At 27.6% G+C, this 27,121-nt stretch overlaps 2 protein-coding genes across 3 annotated transcripts; one reads left to right on the top strand and one right to left on the bottom strand.

Annotated features, from left to right (window-relative positions):
• Positions 1-175: 175 nt before the first annotated feature.
• LOC136984772 (transmembrane protease serine 9-like) lies at positions 176-11,282 on the top strand. Its single transcript, XM_067281898.1, has 12 exons — positions 176-263; positions 452-540; positions 612-700; positions 781-1,031; positions 1,182-1,339; positions 1,416-1,565; positions 9,387-9,531; positions 9,820-9,908; positions 10,000-10,088; positions 10,155-10,414; positions 10,587-10,747; positions 10,822-11,282. The coding sequence occupies exons 1-12, from the start codon at positions 188-190 to the stop codon at positions 10,984-10,986; spliced, it is 1,722 nt and encodes a 573-aa protein (XP_067137999.1). The 5' UTR covers positions 176-187; the 3' UTR covers positions 10,987-11,282.
• A 3,149-nt stretch (positions 11,283-14,431) lies between these two features.
• On the bottom strand, positions 14,432-26,371 carry LOC136984764 (venom peptide isomerase heavy chain-like). Of its 2 annotated transcripts, XM_067281877.1 has the most exons (8): positions 26,337-26,371; positions 16,011-16,221; positions 15,851-15,882; positions 15,682-15,770; positions 15,495-15,604; positions 15,155-15,420; positions 14,686-14,849; positions 14,432-14,604 (listed from the first exon to the last, which is right to left on the bottom strand). In XM_067281877.1, exons 3-8 carry the CDS (start codon positions 15,879-15,881, stop codon positions 14,443-14,445), a joined length of 822 nt encoding a protein of 273 aa, XP_067137978.1. In that variant the 5' UTR covers position 15,882; positions 16,011-16,221; positions 26,337-26,371; the 3' UTR covers positions 14,432-14,442. The 2 variants fall into 2 exon arrangements, with proteins under 2 accessions (XP_067137978.1, XP_067137979.1); XM_067281878.1 differs by lacking the exons at positions 15,851-15,882; positions 26,337-26,371 and having other exon boundaries at positions 16,011-16,091; positions 16,182-16,226.
• Positions 26,372-27,121: the final 750 nt, after the last annotated feature.

Here is a 27,121-nt window from a genome sequence, read left to right as displayed (position 1 = left end):
ATAGTTCCATCAGTCATTTTCTTTATTCACTATAACAAATAGTTCATAAATTAAAATGATTTTGATATGAATAACTTAAGAACTGCGGGTGAATTCAAATAAATCTTCCTGTTTTATTGTTTTAGATGGAATATAAAGCCAGCCATACACATTTACTTTTACACGAAACGTTAAATTTCGTTCAACGATGATTAAATTCTTATGGTTTTTATTCTTCCTGCGATTTTTCCTGCTTGACATTCTCGCGCAAGAACTTTGTAATGGTAAAAAAATATTTATTTTTGAAAACATTTTGTATCATTTAACTATCACTGCATAATTTTACACATAAAAACTAATTTTATATTAGACTTAACCTTTGAATTCAATAAGCCTTATGTTAGATTTATAAAAATCATAGTTTACATTAATGTAAATGTTTAAATATAAGAAATTTAATTTGCGCATTTAGATAATGAAGCTAAATGCGGATTGCAATTTTTAAAAGACGAGAAGGTTGTAGAAGGCGAAAATGCTAAAGAAGGAGAAGTCTCTTGGATGGTATAACACGTTTTTATAAAATACAGGATTTTAAAATAGGAATTACGTGAATATTTGTTAAATTATTTTAGGCAATGCTTTTCATTCAAGACCAATTTATATGCGGGGCGTCAATTATTCATGACTATTGGTTGCTTTCTGCTGCTCATTGCTTTGTCTAGTAAGTCAGCTTAACGTCTTTTTGATAGCATTATGTCTTCATTGTCCACTAGCTGCTATTAAAATAAGCATTTATTTCAGTTCAATAAACCCCGAAGATTACCATTTAACAATTGGAACTAATAACAGAAATGGTGCAGGAGGTGTAAATGTAACTTTAGAAAAGATAATAATTCACGAAAATTATGAAAACCTTACGAATGACATTGCTTTATTAAAAAGTAATGAAGCTATTGAGTTCAATGAAAACATTCAGCCAATCCCTCTGAGTACCAAAACAGCGGATAGTGGCACACTTGCGACCGTTTCAGGATTCGGAACTATTTTTGAATGTTGGTATACGTTTTAAATACAAAATGCAGGATAAACTTTCTATTTATCCAAAAATATCGACAAATTTCTTTGAAATAATGCGTTTAAATTATTATTCTATACTACTTGTACTTACATATTTTATTATTTCTACTGTTTTGTCTTAATAGTTTTTCCGTTGTATAAAAAGAAGTTACAGGTTGCTAATTTAACAATCCTCGACAACGAGGAATGCCAGAAATCGTTCGATGAAATGGGTGTATCACTTGGAATCAAAGACAGTCACTTATGTGCCTGGGATAGAAAAGGAGGGAAAGGAGCCTGTTATGTAAATATTGATCTAATGCTTTATATATAATTTAAATATTTTATATTTTTAAAATATTATTTGCTTTTATTTACAGGGTGATTCTGGAGGACCTCTTTATATCAAACATAATGATGGTCTCGTTTTCCAATATGGAGTTGTATCTTTTGGCGTTGGATGTGCTCGACCTAATTTACCAGGAGTTTATGCAAATGTCAGTTTTTTCAATGACTGGATTGAAGAAAATAAACAGAACTGAAAATAATAAGTCTATTGGATCAAGAATATTTATAATTTTGCTATCGTTTATCGTATATTTCTAATTATTTAGCTGGAATCTTTAAGTTGAATATTCACTGTATATGAATAGTTTTAGATTGCAATATACAATAAATTACTTATTTGCAGATATACAAATGTATTTTGTTTTTATCTTATAAAACGTATAAATTTATAAAGTTTAAGCAACATTTTCACATAAGAGCTATTTCATACATGCATTATTTAATTTAACAATTTTTCTATAGTTAATCTTATGTTATCTTTAAGTATACTCGTGTTATCCTCCCATTGAATATGACGTTCATTTTAACTCTAACTCTGATTATTTTGAAACTTTATAACATTTGGTAGGTATTTGGTTTATTCGAATGGCATTTTAATAAAAGTTTTATTGAATTAGCATTTAAATAGCATTTGACTGATTTACTTATATATTTCATAAGACTCGTGAAGATATTAATGCCCGTAACGATAACACTTAATAAATAAACTCTGAAATCATGCTGATTCTCAAAATTAACTCGAGATTCTCCTGCTTTACCGTTGTACTTTAAGAATTAAGTAAATTTCGGCAATAACAAAGGAAATTATTATTATGATTTAGCTTAACTGATGGAGGTGGTATTTACTCCTAGATTAGCTTTGAATTTGCTTAACTCTGTTTTTAAGGTTTTAGTAAATAGCAATTTAAATTCAGTATTAGCGTAGTAAATTGGTGCAAAGAATTAATAAATATAATTTTTATAATAAATTAATAAGCGATAAAATTCAATGTACAGGGTGTATAAATATTTCGGGGGAGAAGAATTGAACACGAGAAGGTCTATGTGAATATATGGCGACTTTTTAATACAGTACACTATTAACAAATATACAGTGCAGTGGCGGCTTGTGGCATCTAATATTGAGGTGCTGCCGAAGAAGGGCGAGAAGACGAACCGTAATAAATTGCTTAGTTTTAATAAAAACATTAAATCTAACTTAAAATTAATCAAAACATTATACGAAATCAAATCGATTCTTTTAGGACTGCGTAATCGCGCCTCCTGAGGTGTCATCCCTTAAGTAAACGCCATGAGCCACTACTGATAGAGCGGCATGACTTTTTCGTTATTTGACATATCAAGCTTTAATGTAGCAGCTACGATTGCACTTACAGTCTGTTGCACCTGAAGATTAGCCATGACGAAATGAAATGGTGACATCAAAGAGGTTCTCAGTTTAAGCTACTTCTTTGAAGATCGTCCTTATATTCTTCTATAACTGCGGCAGTAATATTTATCCAGTCAATAAGTTTGTCACGGATGTCTACCTTCTCTCGATACATCTCACCTTTCGTCCAGCTCATATAGAGTAGTGCAGCAAAGTTAGATCCGAAAACCTAGGTATTCACGAATCGCGTGACGTTTGTGCATTTTGTCTGACACCATTCATTTCCGGAGACGAGACCTCGTGGACTTTTTTACTTCTCTTGTTATGAAGAATCACCTTTCTTCCTGATACACCCAATATATATATAGGGTAATGATAATTGATTAGCAAGTGTTCAGAGCTCTCTGTAGAAAGGATTATTGGAAAATCGTATCCAAATTTGGCAAACATTCTATCCTGAGTATGTTATTTCGAATTCGAGACAAATTTCATTTCAAAATTCAGCCGCTGGACGAAATATGGCGCTGATCTCCCTTTAATACGCAAATCACATATACATTAATTTTAAATATAATACGATAAATTAAATCACTATATTTAAATTAAGAATTACCAGTCGAAGCTGATTTTCCTGTAAATTCTAGACTGAGTCAAGAAAACATAAATCCATCCTCATTTCATTAACTTGCTTATTTTAACAATTAAATTATCCAATTAATTTTAATTTTAACTGCTTATAAATTATTGTAATCAGGTATTTTAAATATTTTTTAATACAAAATTTCGCAATCGCAGAGAAGGTGCCAGACACCTTTTCTAGGATTTACACAACTTAATAAGGGTATGTAGCAGCAAAAGACAACACAAAGAAGTTAAACGAGTGGGCTTATCCTTGAAAAATTTTCTTCTAGATAAAGTTCCATTTATAAGTGCGTTTAGATAAAAATGCGGAGAAACAAGTCGATAGCACGGACTGTTTCAATATGACGCATCCTATTTTTGCTATTAACGTTCAAGTGCGGCCATCTGTTATCTGTTTTAAAAATGATTTTATTTATTTTGCCTCAGATACTTGTATGTTCAATTATTACCGATAGTTTCTAAAATCATTAAGGAAACATTAGATCTATAGGCACGAATGGCAGGATATGTTAAAGAAACTTAAATAATCGAAAAACTTATATGGCATTGAAACACATCTTGAAATTTGAAAAACTCTTCAGAACCATTCTATGACCGCTTCTTTAATAGTATTTCATTAATAAGAAATTATCAGTAATAACATTTAAAACGTGTAAAGTATATTCTTTTAATGAAATTGTAACTTCTTTTATTGCTTTTTATTGAATAATTATATATTAAATTTTATTTCGTTTAATTTTTAGACACTTTATTACGCCTCCTAACTCATAAGTTATCTTCTAAACATACAGATAAATACATTTCTTTTTAGAATTATCTGTATACCATTTAGTTTTCATTAGTTTACATGCTTAAGGTATCTTGAAAGTAAGTAATAAAAATAAAAAGGTTTCATAACTATGTCTCCTTTTCTTTTCCTGCTATATTACTTCATGTCAATTTTGTGTAGCCTCAAAAACTATCTTTATAACTGTAGACCATTCCTGAGAATTTGAATGACCCATTGTATGCCGAGATGAAGTGAAGTATTGCACGGCGGGGTTACATAAAATGCCACAATGAGGAAAAATATCCAACGATTTGAGTGTGATAGATCGCACTCGCAGAGTTCCGTTTCAACGACTAGGTCACTAAGTCAATTAGGCCTATTTGTTAAACGAGGAGCTTAATCGTTATTTATTTATTATGGATAAGGAAAAGGTCTAAAGAAAACTCTAACTTGATAACTGTTTTAATTTGCATCTATTACATATTATAGAACATAAAAATACACTTAGCAAAAATTATAAAAATGATGTACCAAAAAAAATGGAGACGGTTCGGGACGAAAGGTTCAATATTAGCCTATTCTCCTAGCTGGATCTAGTAGTTGCCAGACCGTTGTTACGCAATAATGAACATTCGAGACATTCCGAATGTACTGTACAGTACATCCATGAAGCATGGAAAGGCATTGTGAAGCCGTTGGCAGGGGCGGATCTACATAGGGACTAATAGGGCTTAAGCCCTGGGCCCCCGAGCGTCAAGGGCCCACAAAAATTGAATTATCAGCATACATTTTTAATACTTTTTCATTAATTAACAATGAGCACTTATCGCATAGTAAAAAATAGTTAATAGATTAGGTTTCTTTTAACTCTCCGCCCTGTGGACACTATGAGGGTTTCTTTTAGTAGGCCCATTATGGGTTCGGCCAGGCCCACAATGGGGCAACCGGGTGGTGAGGGACGGGTCCCGACATATCCAAACGAACCACCCCCGAAAAATTCCTGGGTATTTATCGACCCGTTCGGATTCGATCCCGGGCCCCCTAGACAGTAGTCTGTCACCGTTGGTCATTAATAAAGATGATTTCTCACGGTACTTCCAAAAATTTGGGCTCTTCCTCAATACGGAAGTTGTTGATCCACCCAACTTCTAACGATAGTACAATTGTTAGACATTGGGTAGATCAACAACTTTCAGATTATAGATAGGTCGTTGCGTGTCGATTGAATGACCCGCGCGATGCCCAGACCTTACACCGTTTATCAGCAAAAACTTACCGACATTAATCACACAAAAAGGAGGATCGTTGAGGCCTATCACTCCATCACCAGACAAGTTGTTACGTGTCCGACATAAATGGGAAGAACGTCTCGACGTGTGAATAACATGAAACAGTGGACGTATCGAATATAAATTTGATATGTCTACCGTTTGGTGCCTATGTAATTTTAGTGCGTTTTTCCTATATATGGAAATTTTTGCAACACAATTTGTATTTTTTTCTTATGAAGTGGAAAGTTGAAATGAAAATATTGTTTTATATTTAAATAAAAAAACTTTTAAACTTAGGAAAAATTAATTCACTGATGATTACGAAAAATTAGTGAGTAAACTGAAGCCCACCAGTGGCCAAGCGGTTCCGTTCCCTAAACACTGGGAGTTCGAGCCTCGCTCGGACGGGCTGGCCACATGAAGTTTTCCGGGTTTTCTCCACGTCTGTAACACCTAAATAGGAGCCAGTTTCCTTTAAAAGACCTCAAAAAAGGCATTATTTCGCCACTCCATCTACGGCCGGCTACTCGGACGCATGCTTCCAATATAACGTTCATTCGGAGTCATAGCCTATATGAGCTGCGTATTCCATATAAACCAAAGAAAGAAACTGTGGAGTGTGTCTCATGCACTCATTGGGTAAAAATACAAGCATTTGTTTTATATATATAGCCTATATATACACAGGGTGATTCAAGTCAAAGAAATTTAAAAAAATTAATAACTCACAAACTGTTTACAGTAAGATGATACGGTTTTCACAGAAGCGGGATTTTCTCGTGTAATAAAACTTTTAGTACCAAAAGAGTTACATTTCTTGCCATAGATGGCGCTTGATAAGATTACATAATTCCTGTAGTTATTACTAGAGCTTACAGTAAGAAGATTTTTATTTTTTTATTATTTTAAGAAATTACAAATGCTTTCAATTTCTTACAGTGCTATCTATAGCAACAAATGTAATTATTTTGGTACTAAAATTTTTATTACACAAAAAAAATCCCGCTTCTAAGCATTTCTGTGAAAACCGCATTATATTAATCTTACTGTAAATAGTTTGTGAGTTATTAATTTTTTTTAAATTTCTGTGACTTTTGAATCACCTTGTATATAGATTTTACTCTCTATTTATATAAAAAAAATTATTTTTTGTTGTTATATATTGAAGGAGAGGGAAGCAAATATTAAGATAGTTCTAAGGAGGCGCGACTAAAAACGTTCGCGTGATTAAGCATGATAATTTTAAGTTATAATCTAGCAGATAAAGTCTGCTAAATTTTAATTTTCGATTAAATTATTCGACGTATTGAAAATTAATTTAATTTTTTTGTTTTTCTTTTTGCAGAGTGAAGAATTTTATATGCAAATGTAAGCATTTATTTGTTTCATTTGAAACTATTTTGGGCTATGCAACTGATTGATAGTAACACGATGTACAGTAAAACATTAAAAACAAGCAGCAATGTAATATCAAATGAATTTGTTTTTAACATAAATAATGACTCACCACTCTGGTTTTTTGACATTAGAGCGTTTCTAAACAATTCAACATCAAAGATAATCTGAAAAAATTAATTCAAAATATTAATTTGTTCGGATGTTTTAAAAAATTCTAACTACAAAGAATTTAGAGTAGGTTTCGTGATATTTTTGCCATATTAAAAAAAATCATCAATTTCATTAAATAAAATCCCTCAGTGGCTTACATGTACAGTACCATATATACACACTAAATACTTGTAAATATTTTTATCAATTGCTTTTTATAGTTGTAATCTTTTACTAATCATCATCGTGCGCTTATCTAATGGCATTTTATATTATCAAAACATTTGATTCTCTCATTTTCTGAACTCAATGAAGTATTTTCTAAATCGTTAACTAAAAATTTTCCATTTTTTATAACGAAAAATCCTAAGATATAGATGATTCTTTTTGAACTGGTTCTTTGGACATAACTATTTCCCCAGATGTCAGGAGCCTGCACTAGTGTTAAAAATTTTGGGAGGTTGTTGCAGCTATGATAATAATCACAAACTCGTGTTTGTGTTATTATTGTGATAGCTACAACAACCTCCCAAAATTTTATCAGTTTATCTGCAGTTTATCAGCTGTGTAATTGAGGATCTAAACTTGTGTTTAGATCCTCAATTACACAGCTGATAAACTGTAGTAATTATTTTTCCTATTGGAGTATAATGTGTAGATACAGTGCACCCAAATAAGTACAGTAAAAGTGTTCAAAAATAAGGAGCAAAAATTGCAATTCGATACTGAGCATATCATCTACCAGTAAATTATCGACAGTGCCTATTTATCATTTTCAACAAATGTTGATATTTATCGTTGACAATAAATACCAATATTTAACATTGTCGATAAAAGTCGTTACTTTATTGGTTTCGGTTTGATATATCGTTTATCGACACAGCACTACTGAACAGCTGAAACTGCAAATAAACTAGTAAACTCGAGTATAAATCCTGTACTGAAAAACGATATAATTATATATATATATTTATTTATTTATTTATTTATTTATTTAAACCCTAATGGGATCTGAACCCACATCTTTGTTAATATTTCGAATACTTTAATCGATTTAGTATACAAACATCTAGTACTGACATACGGGTCAAGGGAAACGGATATTGTAACAGAAACACTAAATATAGGCTAAAATTATTTAGTATGATTTATGATTATTTAATACTCTAGAAAACGTATTTGAATAAACAATATTTCATAAAAAGCGTGTGTCGTAAAAGCGGAAATAATAACAATTCAACGTTTATCAATATCGTTTCGATACAACTGAGAGAGAGGAAAAAAGGAAAGTAATTGCCGATTTATCTGATAGAAACCCTCATTTCCATTAATATTTATGCGTGGAAAACCTTTACCGTGAAAACTAAATGAAAAAATATAGGCCAAGGACGCATTTAATTCGCTTCGATTCACGAGATTCCTTTTTTATAATGATTAATAACAGGAAATTTCACTGTTTGATACGATTCGAGCACGCAATATTGTAAATACTTGACTGACAGATGCTAATAACAGTCGTGCCATTACATAATTTAATAACAAAACGTTTAATCAACACGTAATTATATTTAATTTCTAAAATTAAAAATTACCACGTGTACACATTACCGTCTTATGAGGTAGCCATGTTTATAGTCCCGCATCGAATTAAACAGTTTCGAAATATTTCAATTAAATCTTTACAGAAAATTAGATTAATTATATATTAACTTAATATTTATTATTCGTATAAATAATATTTTAAAACAATAAATATAAATTATTATTAATCAAGGTGTATATGATATTATGTTGTTACATTTCGAAGAATTATATTTTTAACAAACAATTATTTATAATTATAATTAATGTTAAATAATCTTTAAAAATAAATAATAAAATATTTTAAAAATTAATAAAAACATAAATATCAAAAAGGACGGTTCTTGTAAAAAAATTCGTTACTTCAAATTTAAAAAAAGGTGGCGCTCTATTTTTTAAATTTGAAAATTTGAATTTTTAATAGAAGGAAATAGATAATAAAATATTTTTATAGAATTTTTATTTTATAAGCGGACATTTTAATGTTAAATTCGTTTGAAATTTTATTACATCATTGCGCTATTGAGAAGTTCAGAGAATCGCTTCAAAACATTGGCATAAATCACACCCACATGATGAAGACATCGAAATCAGGTCGCGCGATGTTATTGTCGACAAGGTGATATGCCATCCTGTATTGCATTAGTCGAAAGTAAAGGACATAGAGGCATTTTATTGACATTCTTGTATCATTCTTATTGATTAAACGGGGTCAATGGGTCGCACCTGCTTCAGAAACCACCCTTTGCAAGGTCCGAACCGCGGAATAACCTAAATTGGAACCTTAATAGTTCCTCCCTATGCACTTGAAACATATATATAAGTAACGATTACCTTCAGTTTTCATTGTTTAATCGAGGGTATCTCATTTTGGTATCGTTTTCCACACAAAATGGCCCACGTACTACAGTTATTTCTCATCGCGGTCTTTTTCCTAATCGAATTTTCCATGCAAGAAGCTGATTTTGGTAAGTACATGTTTTATTTTAAACTCTAGACATTACTAAAGTTCACAAAAAGTTATTTTTACAGTAAATTTTTTATTGTTTAAGTTCTCTTTTAAACTTTTTAATCATTAATTTTATCAATATATCAAAACAGGCCTAATATTCCATATATGTAATACTATAACATGAGTTATTAAAGTTGTCTTTTGTCAATTTATATAATGTAATATCAAGTTCTATTATAGAAATATTAAATATTAATAAAAATAACAATAAAAGTTTTAAAAATTTATACTTTTATTGTTTTAGAGAATGGAACTCCCTGCGGAAAACAGTTTGTAAGAAATGGAAAGATTGTCGGAGGTAGAAATGCTGAAGAAGGAGAAGTTCCTTGGATCGTAAGTGGATTATGAATTTTTAATTTTGGCAGAATTGTTTATACTTTAAGCCGATTTTTATTGAATTAAAAAAAAAAAAAAATTTGTTCAGGCATCCATATATCTTCGTGGAATTTACAGTTGTGTGGGATCAATCATAGCAAAGAGATGGATTCTTACTGCAGCTCATTGTTTTATGAGGTAAATCAACTGAATATTAACCATTCAGATATTGATACAATATACATTATATCTATATTTTTGCAGCACGTCCAAACCTCGAAATTATTACATTCGTGTTGGGAATTTGTATATGAATGGTCAAGGAAACGATTTAGATATAGAAAGCATATACAAGCATCCAAATTATAGAAATCCTCGTCGTTATAATAATGACATAGCTTTGTTGAAGCTTAAAGACGATATAGTTTATAATAAATATACGTGGCCAATCTGTTTGGATAGGAATAATGTTACTCTAAATGATAAAATTGCTACCGTTGCAGGATGGGGAAAATTAGAAGAAGGTTAGTTTTTTATAATTGTTATCCTGTGTAGCGAGTCTTCTTATTTATTACTTTTCTTAACAATCTAATGATTATTATGAGAGGCAGAATGAAACCTTGAAACATATCATACATAAGAATATAAGTAGTACTTTCATTATCCGGCTTTTATAACGGTTGTTTCTAATTTAAGGTGGTGCATATCATCCTGAGATATTACAATTAGTTCGGTTACCAATTGTCAACAATGAAATGTGCCAACAGTGGTTTAGAAACAACGGTAAAAAATGGGTTATAGTCGAAGACAATCAGATATGTGCCGGTTATGAGGAAGGAGGGAAAGATGCCTGCCAGGTAAATTTAATGCAGTTTCCCGTAAACAAAAACCTGTAAATTCTTTAATTTCGTCTTTTTATTTTCATTTTTAGGGTGATTCCGGCGGACCCCAGTACGTTAAGCAAGGCAATAGCCACATTCTTATTGGGGTCGTTTCTTCTGGTATCGGTTGCGCTCGACCACAAACACCAGGTTTATATACTCGTGTTAGTTCTTATATAACTTGGATTGATGAAACTATAAAGAACAATTCTTAACTTATATTACTGTTATTTATTATGTAAATAGATATTTTTTTTCTACGGGTCATTTTTATACATATGTTAGTAGTTATTTAACAAGAATTCGAATGATGTAACGTATAAATATGTTATGAAATGTATACCAATTTCTGTTTACAGTAAACCCTCGATTTAACGGACTAATTGGGAAAATGGGAGTCCGTTAAATCGAATGTATTTTTAAAAAATATATTAACGCATTCTACTGGAGAATAAAGAAAAGAAAAGGTTCTTGTACAGTTGTTTCCTTCGTGGAAAAGAAGTTTTGTTCGTTAAACGGGGGTCTGATAAATCGAGTGTTTACTGTATTTATAAAGTTCTGTAGCATTTTTATAACTTTAATTTTGTTAAATTATGTACTACAAAGTCTCGGCATAATTGTTCTATTATTTTTATTTAATTTTTATAAAATTCTGATTGTACAATAAAATTCTATTAAAAATTAGGAATATTTATGTTTGATATACGCGGAATAAAATACTGTATAAAGTTTATTAAAATAAATAAATAAAATATATAAATACCAAAAAAAATTTTTTAATGATTTAAACATAAATTATATATTTAACTAATACGTTTTAAACGAGATATTTTATATTAATATTTAAAATTAATTTGAAAATTTTAAACTAGTTAGATTAAATAATAATAATGTTTTTTAAATATTTGATTTTTTACTCGGCAGATGGTAGTAAAATCGAATTTAAATAATTTAAATTCATTTTTCCCTTTTCCTGATAATATATAATCGATGTTTAAATAAACAAAAAATTAAAAATAATCGAAATAATTAAATGATTGAATAAATTTCAATTTTAGTATATTCAATTGTAAAGTATGTTTATTGTCATAAATTCAGAATTTAAATTATATTAAATTGTTATTCATATTTTTAAAATAAAGATAAATAATTAAAAACCGTTTAAGTAAATTTTATTTGAAGTAAAAGATACAATTTCATTAAATTAACAACAAAATTTAATTGATTTTACATATCGTTTTTCAAATAATTTAATTTTAAATTTTCATTTTCATAACTCAATTAAAATTTGTAATTTCTTTTAAAATGCAATTAAAATGTTAAACATTTAAACGTGTAATTTTCAAAAATGAAATAAAATTTCTTTTTCAATAATTTAAAATTTGTAGTTTTCAACAATGAAATCGGATTTTTATTTTATAAAAAAAAACACAATTAAATTTCTCAAAAATACAATTAAACTTTTCAATATTTAATTTCTCTAATTTTTTAACAATGAAATAAATTTTTAAAAAATACAATTGAAATTTATATTTTAAGATATTTTAAAATTAAGCACTTTTCGAACAACATAATTAAAACGTATTATTAAAAATCGTTGTTATTAAAATTAAAGTATGCATTTTTTTAAATACTTTTTCTTTCGCAAAATTTTCACGATATTTATCGCTGTGAAATTTTAAAAATTCAGGATAAAAATGACGGTTTTTTTAAAAAATCAATTTAATAATTAAAAAGGTGCATTAATTAAAACAATTTTTTAAAAAATTAATCGCAATTAACGACCTGTTTAAATTAATAGCTTTAGTTTAATTAAGGTTAAAAATTAATAAAACAATCTAAAAAATGTTATTTAATAATAAAAATTATCAGTTTTAACTTACCGAAAATGTATATATAGATAATTGTCGTGTAGAAGACTTATATTACGTTCGAACATAATGTAAATCAGAATTATTCTTTACTTTTAAGAATAATAATTTAAATAACTGAAATCTTATGTGATATTCTTAATAAATATTAATATTAAAAATTTAAATGTATGACAATATAATGCAAAATCGATTTATTGATAAAATAAACAAAGAAATAAAAGATTTTATTGACGAAAGGACAGAATATCAGCATTTGAATATAATACAAATCTTATAGAAATTTCAAAAAAAAAAATATGATAAAATCGAAAATTCCCTTTCGATTATTTTTTTAATCTTTTTGTTTTTTTATTTTAAATTTTTTAATAAAAAAAAATCGAATGTTTTGTAGATTGGTTATCGGCATATTGAGGACAAATTATATTATCTATTGAAGTAGAACGGAAGATATGATTATTCTGAATAATTATTTTATTCCATTCACGAAATTATAATGGATAAATTTTAAAATATGCAAATTTATAATAAAAATTCTATTTTTCATGTATATAAATTTTATACACGTAAAATGTCAATGGTTGAAATTATTATTATTATTTTTTAAATTTTACTTTTATTTGTGACATCAATTTAGTTAAAAATAATTCTTTAAATAAATAAATATATATATATATTTAAAACGTAAAAACATTAAAATTTATTTATAAAACTTGTTTTAATGTATACAGCATCTCAATTTTAAAATTGTATTTTATAGGACATAATGTTTTACATTTGCATATATTATTACATAATTTGTTTATTAAATTATATAAATATGTATTCTTTACTTATTCAATTTTTATATGTATATAAATATAATAATAATAATTATTATTATTTTTAAATGAAACATTTACATTATTTTATAAAATAAATAATAGAATAACAATATTGACAATATTATTTACAGTATAATAATGGATATAGAGGAACAAAATCTTGATACCAGCATTTAAATTAGTTAATAACTGACACTTTCTGTCTAATATACGCCATTTTCAGGTTTTCTACCATTCGAATAAATACGGACAATCAATGTTTGTTGTATTTTTTCAAAAATGCAAGGTGTTGTGTATTATTCTAATGATAGAAGTCAGTTCCAGCTTTATTGTGTAAGCTGTATTTTTGAAAAAATTCAGCTGACAATGTAGATTTTCTAGTGATAGATAGATTAATTCTTTCAGGTCTATTCTTATAAGTTGTATTTTTTCAAAAATGCAACCTACATATCAGGTAGAATGCATCCTGATCTCGTGGTAGAAAAACTAAAGATGACCTAGATCAAAACAGAAAATGTTCTTAATAAATTTAGATGATGATAGCAAAGTGTCTTTCTACATACATTAAACTTTAACCAGATGATTCCACATTATTAAAATATTGTTAAATACTTTAATAAAAAAACAAGTGCAACAAATATATAAATAATTTGGCAAAAATGTGCAAATATTTACAAGCAAAAGTTCTAAATAAAAATATCACAGTTATTTGACCATAGATACATTAATTTATAGGAAAAATTAGAAAATATAATCGACATAAAAACATATTTTTAACAATGAAATACACAAACGAACACACGAAACAAAATTATGTATAAATTAATAAAATATTCACAGTTTAAAATTTATCTTTAGAATAAATATAACAAGACAATAAACGATCTTTACAACATAATTTTATGTAACAAAATAAATATGAGATATGTAAATCATAAAAAAAAATAAAAAATAAATGCATTAACTAGAAATTCAATTAATTGTTTCTCATTGTAGATTCAATCCAAGTAAGATACGAAGCTACTTTTGTATAGATACCAGGCATTTTGGCATGGCCGCATTTAATTCCATGAGATACTATACCGACTATTGTATATCTATCGTTTATTTTCATAAACAGTGGTCCTCCCGAGTCTCCCTGCATAAAAAAAGAATTATTAAATTTATATATTTTCTTGAAATATTGAATGTAAACGTGAACTATTTGCAAATGACATACGTGGCATGAATCTTTCCTTTTATTTTCATATCCTGCACATAACTCTGTATTTCTTACTCTAACATAAGAATATCCCGAATCATTAAACCACGTTAGACATTTACTAATGCTTATTATTGGCAATTCAACTTTTCGAAGACTGAGAGACAATACGCTGGTATCACCTGAAAAGAAAATAAAAACACTATTTAAAAAGTTAAAATTTATACAGAAAATTAATTTATGATCATTTATATATTTAAAAGTAAAATTTAAAGCATTAACATTTATATTAAGCTAATATATAAAGAGTGAAGCGCAAGAGACGTGAAATTAGTTCTTATTGTGTATCGTGCAATTAATGTTTGATATCTGTAACAATAAGTGTTTACATTAATATTTTTCTTGCAGAAAGATTTAAAAACGTGCAATATTTTTAATATAATTAAAGCTTAGCGTATTAATTTCTAAATTTCTAAAAAATCTTTACCTTTAGTAACTCCCCATCCTGCCACTATTCCTGTCTTTCCAATAGCATCAAACGAACTCTCAGGAAGACAAATTGGAGAAGCAAATGCATCGAATTCAATGTCGTTTTCCACCTTCATCAATGCAATATCGTCATTGAAATCGTACGATTGATCAAAACCCTTATGTTTGATCACTTTAACCACTTTCTGAACGATCAGTTTACTTTCTTTTTCTGGATATACTTTGAAGCTTTTGATGCGAATTGAAAAGTCACTAGGTCCTTCACTGTAAGAGATTATTATTTAGATTTAAAATTGATAAATAAATTAATATTTATCCTATATAAAACTGTAACTTACTCAGGATGGATGCAATGCGCAGCCGTTAATATCCAACGTTTATTTAAAATAACAGCGCCACATCTATGTGCCAAGGCTGTCCTATTCTCATTTAGCCCAACAACTGAAATCTAAAACGTAATTATAATATTGTATCAGCTAAATTAAACTTAAAAAACAAGTAAATTAATACAAAAATAAGCCATACCATCCAAGGAAACTCTCCAAGATAACTTTCTTCTCCATCTATAATTTTCCTCTCCCTCACGAATCGTCTACCACAATCCATATTAATCGCTAAAAATTCAAATTCTATTGGTTAATATTATAGAAATTATATAAATTTTTTAAAAAAATTAAATAATAAAATAACTGACCAGCAGCGTTAGATTCTTCCCAAACAAACATACTGCACATTAATATAAAAGTAAAGCATTTACGAGAATATAGAGAATACATGGCCATTAATATGTTGAGAACTAAAGATATGTTCGACTGTTTATGTTGTTATGTTTATATATGTATTTATATACATACCTTTCAGTAGGCGGGGTGATTTATATGTGGGTTATCCGCTATAATGGAGAGCCAGGCCGAGATTTTGATCCAGGTGCTAACCTATTGATCCCAAAACACATCTTCAAGTTATATGGGATGTAACAGAAATCAGGTTAAATAGATGACAGTGAAAGCAATGTCATTGTTTACCAACAATCGACGATCCCTTTTATCTTCTTGGAATTTCTGACTGAAAAAAACTCATTTTGTGTGTACGTAAATTAAGAAAATAATAATTTCATTGTTCTGAATTTTTAATTTTTAATTGAAATATTTAAATATTAAATACAACGAATCGCACTTTTTACGTAATTTATTATTATTATTATTACTATTATTAATAATAATATTTTTATGTATTATAAAACTGGATTTTTAAGTTACGTAATTATGTTTCATAATATTTTCATATCATTCAGTGAAGTAAGAAGCAGTTTGCATAAATACATCCTATTCTGTTTTTTTATTTTTTTCATTATGACAATTCATAAAATCTGATGAAGTTAACAACAACAATTCTTAGAATTTTATATAACATTATAAATTATTTAATAATTTCAATGCAACTACGAGAAAAATAATGTTTATTTTAATATAATTGCCTCTATAATAATTATATCTAACTACTCTATTAATAATAAATCAGTTATTTTTAACCTGAATAAAACGGAAACCTGTCAAAACGGACCCGTTGCCATTCCGGTTTACACAAGTTTTGTTGTATTAAAGTACTTAGTCCCGTTACTTAGTTATACAAATTCATGACAATTTCGAGGTAGAATAACTCATTAAATCATTAAAATAAATAAATAAATATATATATATATATATTATTTTTTTTTATCAGTAGTTTTCTTATTGTGTTGTATTATTAACAGTTCGTGTTTGCTAGAGCTTGACGGGTGCTCTTGTAAGGTTTTCGAGGATGGCACAATTGACACTCTTCATTCTCCGAACACTCTACGTGATGAAGATCGATTATTTTGGCTTTTATGTTAAAGAATATCTACTCGAAAATCTGTCCTGCTACGCTTCAATCTTTCTAAATTGTCCGCTTCTTTCAGGTTCCTCGTAAGTTTTCAGCAATAAGGTTGATTCACGACCTGATTTTCATGTTTTTTTTTCCCCTTATTTTTCCATACGAAATTTGAATAATTCGCCTCTGAATTTTGTGAATTCATTAGCCATAATGATCAACGTACCGGGTTTTATTTATTTATTTAAACTATAAATTTTATAAAAAATTTAATTAATTCGAAAATATATTCAAGGATCTAATTACGCTTAACGAATGACAACAATTTTTTTTATTATAATTAAAAAATATTCTTTAAAATTTTGAAAAGTTCTTAGAAAAGAATTTTAGAATGTCAATTTTAATTGTGTAATAAAGTAGGATGTTTCGTTATTCAAAGTAACTCTTAGGAATTCATTTGAATAATAAAGAGAAATGAATAGGCTCACCCATATATATATATAACCAGATCAGGTCATAAAGATATGGGACAGGAGCAATTATCTGGGCTAATTTGACAATTAACTGATTGCACTTTCTATTAATAATGAAATGTTTACATTTTAACCACGAAAATTTTATTAATAATAAAATAAAACTAAATAATGACGTTTCTAATTCTGTACAATTTCGACCATTACATTTATCGTTGTCGCTTAACATATGCTTAAATTCACATTATTAAGCAATATTTATAACGCTGATTATTGAATTCTAGTAAAAATTTTCCATTTATTTATTCACTGTTTAGTATTGCTTTAAACAACGATAATGGTAAAGCGTTATCGTTGTACAAAGCGTATCAGCAAAGTTAATTACATTTAACTACAGTACACTAATTAATTTATTTCAGTTTTAACGGCTTTAACTTGCAGAAGTAATAAGAGAAATGTGAAGTGAATAAAAAGTTAGTTTGATATGATAGGAAGAATCACAAAAGAATCCCCCTTCATATAGTCAAGTTGTACGTGAAATGTAGAAACAAAGTTCGATTTTGTAACATAAAAAAAGGGAATATTTAATTTTTATAAGCTATTAAATGGAAGTAATGTGTACAAATTCTGTTAGAGTCTCGTTAATTTTACTTAAACACATTTAGGAACGAGACAAAAGATGTTGGAAAAATGATGTTGATAGCAGATAAAATGATATAGAAAATATAAGAGAAGTGTAATGAAATATTGGAAATCATAATAGAAAAAGTTATAGAGATAAAAGAAAAGAAAAATCACTTCCAAAGCAAAAAGAAAGAAGAAATGATAACAAGAAAAAATAGTGAGAGAGAGAGAGAGAGAGAGAGAGAGAGAGAGAAAAAGAGAGAAAATTTATAATGGCAACAAAGTTATGAAGTTCTAAAGAAAATAAAAAATAAGATAAATTAAGTGAAAGTACACTAGTATTTTATAATATATAAAATAAAGATGTGAATTTTACAATTTTGTAAGTATGCTGTGTAAGAAAAGAAAGTGCTTATTGAATTTTTGCGTTTTATACCGTGTAGAACAAGAGCTTTAAGTACGATCTACGTAAACAAAATACAGTGTTGTAATCTAGTACTGTCCATTTTCATGCTTGGTTGTATCTCAGTGTAAACAAGAACGTATAACAGGTCGGCGGAAACTAAGTTGGTGGGAAGCTATGTGTCAGGTGACAAGAATCGAAAGTGCTCAACTGGAAAGCATGACCCAGATACGAAACCGGATGTTTTCTATCTCTACATAATCAAAAATGTCGTGTTCTCTAAATTTGTAATTTAAAGTAAAATATTTATATATATATATATATAATTTATACCGGTTAATTAATTAATTATTTCGTGGAATTGATGTAAACATAACGATTGCTTTTAGTTTAATTTAAAAAAAAACACATAGTTAATTTTTAGTTAATACTATAAAAGATTTTCGCTATTTTTTAAACACTATTGCAAATTATAAAAATATTTTTAAATTCTTTGTTAAATTACACTATAAATAATGCTTATTTTCGTATCGTTGGATATTCGTGAGTTATAAAAAAAAAACCATTAGTTTAAAATTAATAAGAAAACCGAAAATAATAGAAAAAAAGTGTTGATAAAACATTGTTAAAGTTAGAATATTGTGTTCGGGGAGGAAGGAAAAAGTAAAGAAAAATAGTTTAAAAGAAAATGAAAAGTCAAAAATAATAGAAAAGGTGTAAAAGATAGAATTGCTAGAATGGATAAAAATAGACAAAAAGAAAAATAACAAAGACTTAGAAAACACGAGAAAGAAAGGAAAAAAAAAAGAAGAAGAATAGAAGAAAAGATCAGAATTTTTTTATTGCTCTCTTCTAAAATACTTCGATTTTTCTAGCAGTTTTTAAAAACAGAGAAAGAAGAATCAAAGCAGTAAATATCAGAAACAAAAAGAATTACACAATGTCAAAATTACGAAGGTGTCAAAAACCATCCTTTGTACATTAGAAGGCAATTCTTTTTTTGTATCAAGAAAATATATATATATATATATATATATAAACTCTAACTCGATATCTAAAATCGAATTCTGGAAGGAAGGGGAAAAAAACAACTTAAAATTGTGTAAAAGAGTGAACGGGAGTAAATCCCAATTAATCGAGTCGAAGAGCTTCACTTTATGAACTTTTCTGAATAAGTTGTGCATCAAGAAACTTAAGCGCAAGTTGTGTTAATTGACTTGCCGCTGTACATTGACGTCAAAGCTACAAGAGTTAACAGTTTATCTTTCCTTAATAGACTATTGATCTCATTACAACAGCTACAAACATCAATTGCTTTCTTCAGCCGAGCCGGTAGCCATTTTTATCAATGTCCTATTCCTCCGTATTACGAGATTTACGAAGTGTTTAGTATTTTATAACACTAAACATTCGTAAATATCCAAGCAAAAATTGTAGAGATTTCGTTAAATAAATTAATTGAATTTTGTCATAAAATTTAAAAGGAAAAAATTTGCATATCAATTGCTTAAATTCTCAAATAGAAGAGAAGATTGAAGGAGATAAATTTAAGACGAAATTTACAAAGTATATAAAAAATAAAGAGATTTTAATAAGTTTAAGTTTTACTTTTTTCGAATTTAAATACAATTTTTTAGTGTTTAAACACGGGAATTTTAAGTAAATATCTTCTGAGAATGATCGTCGAAGGGTAGATTTTGGTTTCTGTATCAAATTATCTCGACTCGACAAAAGTTACAAGATAAAAGCATTACAATTTTCGATTAGAAACAACATAAATCAAAATTGATGGAAGTTATTGGATAATCACATTTTTATACGATAATCATCACCCTTTTCTGTTGGATTTTCTCTTATCAGTTTTTGTTATCATAAACTGACAAAAGACATTTATTTTATTTCTGATATAACTCACGGTAATCTCAAAGAAAATAGAAATTTCCTTTGGATCTCTAATAAATATAGCTTGTGACAGTGGGGGAGAGGGAAAAGAGGAAGGAAAGAAAGATTTTCAGAGGCTTTATTCTCTGTATTTTCAATCATGTAGTTATATCTTTCTCATTTGCATCAAAATAACTTTGATGCCCCCTCCTTGAAAATCTGTTACTGGTTCCTCTTCCGTCCGTGATTGCATTATTCAAATAATGTGATTCGAGTATTGCTTTTATCGATATTGAAGATAGGACCATGTCTCAAATAACTTCTCAATAGTTTTCGCTCCAGTAAATGTCTTCAACAGTACAGTTTGACATGCGAAAGATATTCGGAAATTCCTTTGTTTCTTATTCTTGTGGATTCAATCGTGAGATGTTCCGTATATATTTGTATAAGAGATATATGGTACCGTGTGATATAAACAACTTCTACCAATATAGTTTTATATAAAATATGGTAAAAAGGTTGAGCGTATAACTTACCACGATAGTTGATACAGAATTTGTTGTATATTCGCATATTTTATGGCCTGTTCTTTACATTCCTCACTTATCCTTTTCGGATTGTAATAAAATTATTTAAAAAAAAAAAATACGGCCAAACCTCTGTACAACGGCCATTTCTATAATGGTCGTTGTTTAGAAACTATTCTGTGTTTCTATTCGAATTTCTGAAAAAGTGGCCGCTGTTTAGAGGTTGCCGTTATTGAAGGGTCGGCTGTATTTAAAATAAAATTATTTTTTGATAATATTTTAATATTATAAGTTATTGTGTAATATTATCAGTTAAACAGCTCAGTTATTGTGTGTTTTTTTAGCCTTCTGTAACGTAGATACGCCTTACACTCTGCTTTAAACACCTTTAAATTCGGACACATTTAATTGTTAACCACTTTTAAACATATTTTCTTTATTTAAGTGTATTATAAACAGATATGCTGTGTTAAATTTACAACAGAAGGCAGGTTAAAACGTTAAAAATTTCATTATAAATCACAATAAGCTCGGTTTTTTTTTTTCCTATTTGGTGTTATATTTGACACAATACTCGCATTATACACTCGAAGTGTTTCGAGTTTTGTGTTTACTCGTTACTTTAAATATAATTTTATTAATTTTCTTTGCTCGAATCCAGAATATACTTACACAATTGATCACAAATGTCAGAATAGAAATTACTAATTAAGATTTCCTAGTCTATTAATACGCTTACAACGTAAATGATTACAAGTTTGTATACTATCTAACACATATAAACTATTAAATTAAACAAACTTCAGAATTATCACAGCACTTCAATATGAATCCATATAAACTTGTATTTATCTCTTGTGTAATTTAATCAGTATCGTTTACCTAAAATTACATATATTTACCAATAACCCAACAATCTTTACTACCACCACAAATATCAAGCAATTAAAGTAGAAAATAGGATATAAATTTATTAAATGTTTACTTAAGAAATGAATGTACAATTAGAAGTCAACAATACACATAAGCTAAATGAGCTTCAGATTAAGGCCGCCAGTTATGAGTCTATAGATTAGGGCCTCACAGTTTTTTCATACGTTAGAAAGAGGCCTGTTATATGCTGCAAACAGAGCCATGTTGTGGCTCTAAACATGCGAAAAACTGTGAGGCCCTAATAAATATATACATATAGATAGAGAAAAATAATTGTAAGAAATTGTCTTAATTATTGAATTAAATTAATTATTTTAATTATAATAATTAAATTTATCGTGCAGGTAAAGTTATAAAATTACAAATTTATCACACGAGATGGCGATAGAAGTAATTTAACATTAATTTTTCTTTTTTAATTTATTAAATATACATTTTTTTCCCTTTATAATTAAATAAAATAAATGTAAGAAAAGTAATTTTAATTAGATTCTTTTTAAAAATAATTTTATAAAAGTTTTAAAGCGTTAAATTACAGAAAAAAAACTGCAAACACGTTTTACTTTATAAATTGTATTAAAGAGCGCTTTAATTGCTTCTACCCCTCTTACAAATTTAATTGTGTTAATTAATAATTAATTAACATTAATTGAAAATTAACAACAGTAGTTAAAGTGAACGTCGGTTAATTAATATTCTAATAGTGTTGTTATTCAAGTATCTCCAGGATAATTTAAATAAAATGAAGAAGAGAAATCTCTGAAAAGAAGGAAAAAAATTACTGAATTACATGTATAAAAGAATGAAGAAAAGGAGTAAAAAAATAATGAATAATATAATATAAAAATTTAGTTTTAAAAAGAGAATCTAGAATGAATATTTTTAGAAAAATTCCATCAACTAAAAATTCTGGAATTTCAAAAATAAACAAAGGAATTCGTGTATTATATGTATATATTTTGTGATTTTTTTAAAAATAAATTTATCACAGGAAAGAAAATATATTATAGCGAGAAAAATAACTTAGTTAAATATTTTTAAAACATATTTATACCCGGAAAGTCAAATAATATAAGCTGATATTCATTAAACACTAGGGAAATTAATCGATAAAAATCGATTTTATAAGATTAAAATAATAATATTTAATCAAGACAAAGAGATTAATTAATAAGATTTGCTTGTTTATTGTTCTTGTTATTGTGTGATTAAAGTATTTGAATATTATGAATCGCGTTATGTGTGTACGAATACACAAGAGTATTATCGAATAACACAATACATTTCTAGTGTTGTTAGAAGAAACACATCGTGCCATCTGTCGATTATATTTTTAATGGGTTTATTTTATTATAATAGGCTTATATATAAATTGTATTGTTATAAAGCTATAAAACTTCGATTCGGCGCCTGTGAAATTGGCGCTAAATCTAAACTGAACTACCCGAAACAATAAGAAGTAGACCTATTGAGATTTGTACACTAGTTCGGGGGGGGGTTTAAAAGTCACGTGAATTGACAAAATCGTACGCAGATACTGAAAGATTGTGTTTAAAGGGAAGATTCGTTTACGAATATTCACGAGAGTGGCACTACTTATAAGGGCGCTAAATCGAGATTAAGCGTACATAAAGTTGTAAAGTAGCATTGTTAGATAAAAATCTTTAATACATTTGTTAAATTAAATAATAATGATAATAATTAGAGCAATTTGACTTTGAAATGAAACAGTCGAGATTTATTACAAGATACAGAAAAGTATCAGAAAAGAATCTTTAACATAATTGAAAGAGGATAAAAGATATTAAATAAGTAATAGGATCTTTGAATATTGTCGATTGTACAATTGATAGAAATCTTAAACGAATTTATCAAGAGTAGAAAGAAGAATAAATCAAGGTTAGAAGTAGATTGATAGAAGTGGTACGGTACAATTACGTTAAAGTAAACGATCAAAGTATCTAAACGTCCATAATGGATCCAATCTATCACCGACAGGTACACTTGACATTGAGGAACACTTGGCTCTATTCTATGAACTACATTCGTCCGTTTGTCTTCTAGAACTGGAAAAAAAGGGAAAGAAATTTTACTTCTCTATTTGTATTTGATAGAATATAACACTTTAAATCATTCTAATAAGAATTATCCATCAAGATTTAATATAGAACTTTACATTGTAACGTTTGATGGATAGCAAAGGAGGACGAGCAGTTTCTTCTTTTTTTCCTATTGTTATGCTCTTTCTATTCTACTCCGCATCAATAATGTCCGGATATTTTAGAAGAGGTAAAAGATTCTAAAACTAGTAAAACGTGGAAAATGTAAAGATTAAAAATTTAGAACTATTTCTGTAAAAGAAAAAAATAAGAATAAAAATGTAATTCTTTCGTTTTCGATTCGAGTATTTTAAACGGAAGGAACGTTTTGTATTTTTGACTTATTTTTAAGGTAAATTCTTTCGAATTTTTTAAAATATTAAAAACGAAATATCAATTAAAGATTTTTGAGCTTAAACATTTAAAATTTAAAATTAATTTCTTAAAAAAAATTAGAAAAGTTGTGTGACTAAAGGATTAAAATATGCTTTTATTGTAAAATTTTCCTTTAAAAGAAATATTATAAAATTAACTAAATAAAAAATTAAACGATTAAAGGGTCAGTTAACTGTTGTAAAGACTAAAATTTGCTGTCTTATCAAACATTTTATTATTTATAAACTTTATAAACATAGCTTGATGTGTCATACTCCTTATTCAATACGCAAATTATGATCCTTTAATAGATTTTAATTAACTTTTCACATTCACTATTATATCTGGGGGGTATACAAATAAAAAAACATAGTTAACTGATGTATTTTTATACATGTTCAAAAGCACTGATTTATATGCTAACTTGCTGAAATGTGGAATGCGTTATAAACAATTTAGTAATTGTAATTTATTATTTATAATAAGAAAATCAATCAGAAATATGAAAAAAAAAAAAATTAGAAAATTGACTGCCAATCCTGTTGAACTTATGAGACGAGAATAGAGCAAGTTAAAGAAAAATCAAAAGATTAGATGCAAATGGAAGACATTCTTCATTCTTTCATCCACACATTCAGAAAAGAGGATAAATAAAACTTTTCTCTAGAATTGAATCTTTAATATTATAAAATGGTAAAAGATGTCGAAAAGTAACCAGAAAGGTTTCAAATAGATTTATGCATCCACTTTTCATCTGAATATTGCATTTCTTCATTTTCTATCAAGTAAAAAAGAAAAGAAAAAAACCCAGAAAACTCGAAGAAGAAGAGGAAGAAGAAGATGATGAAAGAGGGAAAAAAAATTCGCAGATGGAGTACGGATGAAAAACATTCTGAGATTTTATAAAAACTATAAAAAAATAACAAAGCTATCATAAATCAAAATGCTTCAATTATGGCTCGACACAAACTCCTATTAGTTTTTATAAACAGGATACAATCTTATGCATTTATAAATAAAAAATTAGTGTTTATTTTTATTTAAAGGCAAGACATTTTACTCTTTATTCATAATTATTAAGTAAATAAATTATTGTTTTTTAAGTAATTAATGGAGAAGTATGAACGTCGTACATACTTCAATTAGGATGAAGTCACCTTTTTGTTTTTTAAACATAAATTGGATATTCTTAATTAGAAAAGTAACATAACTTTTGATCTTTTCCTTTAAAAGATAAAAGGAAAAAATATCTAAATTTGCTTATAAACACGCAAAAAATAAATTTAAATATCTTATACTATAATTTTAAACTTGGTCTATGAAACGAGTTCCGTTTTAAACAGGTTTTAACTGTAATTATAATTTATGTTAATTAATTTGAATCTTTGATATATTTAGATATTTATATAAAACTTTTATTGGATTAATAATAAATATGGAATATTATAAAAGTATGATTGACAGATTTGATCCAAGTTTTCATTTGTTATGCTCTGCAAATCATGCATGAGACACGATATGGATAGACATGTCATACTTATCCTTCAAAAATATAGAATAACTTTAAGTTTTATCCAGTTATCTCGTATCTTTTTACCTTAAAAACTTTTAAAAGATACGATTTAACATAAATAAAATAATATATTCTAACATTTACATATGTTATTTATAAGGGTCGAGTAAATCTCGTAAATGCGGTCATTCTTTATTATTGTAAATGTTAATAATACATTAATAAGCAAATAAATCTCAACTTAAACATCAATAAGTTATTAATATATCTTTAATTAATTAATTCCATTTAGGATTTAATTAGATTAATTATATAAATTATATATTAATCACTTGATCTGAAGAGCATATTATGAGATTTAACCTATATTTATGATAATTATAATGAATTATGATTGTTTAATATATGTAATTTAATATTATTTTAACATTATTTTTAAAATTTAATTCTTTTTAAACGAATCATTGAATTTTATTGTCTTAATTTATAAAATTTGCTCACTTTTAACTTTAGTATTACTTCTTATTAAGAATTACGGGTTAATGTTACCTATGGTTCCAAAATGGCGACTCGTATCTCATTCAAGGGAACAGAAGAAAGAAAACAGTGGGGACGCACGTTCTAACCTAACCTAACCTATTCTAATAAATTACCATAATTATTACCAATTAAATTATTAGAATAGGTTAGGTTAGGTTAGAACGTGCATCCCCACTGTTTTCTTTCTTCTGTTCCCTTGAATCAGAGACGAGCCGCCATTTTGGAACCATAAGTAACATTAACTGAATTACGTTACTAGATACATTGATCAACTGACACCCCGTATAATATATTTAATAATTACACGTTTCATTTATTCAAACATTGTTCTAAGTTTAGTTTACGATTCGTATTCACGGGTGTAACTAAAACACAGGGGGAAAGACACCCCACACGAGACACGTTTGGTGACCTTTGGGCCACTATATATATTTTTAAAGCTCGAATGAACATTTTAAATTGCGTTATGTCGAAAATATTCTAAGAAAATTTGTAAAAATTGATGTAATAAAACGTAAAAGCACCGAATTAAAAAATAAATTTAGGTTAAATTCAGTTTGATCTTTACATAAAATATTTAAATGGAAGACGGTGGAAAACACTTAAAATAATGTTTCTAAAGTTTTTTAAAAATTATATATCCGTAAATATTCACTAAATATTCATAATTTTATATATTATTTTAAAACGAATTTTTAAAATAATTTCTTCGTTTCTGAGAGATTTTATCTCTCTTCGAATCTATT

The sequence above is a fragment of the Centruroides vittatus genome, unplaced genomic scaffold, assembly GCF_030686945.1.
Source record: "Centruroides vittatus isolate TY-2023 unplaced genomic scaffold, ASM3068694v2 contig_927, whole genome shotgun sequence".
NCBI lineage: Eukaryota > Metazoa > Arthropoda > Arachnida > Scorpiones > Buthidae > Centruroides > Centruroides vittatus.
The sequence above is the reverse complement of the archived record's forward strand: the minus strand, read 5'-3'. Positions and strand labels throughout refer to the sequence as shown.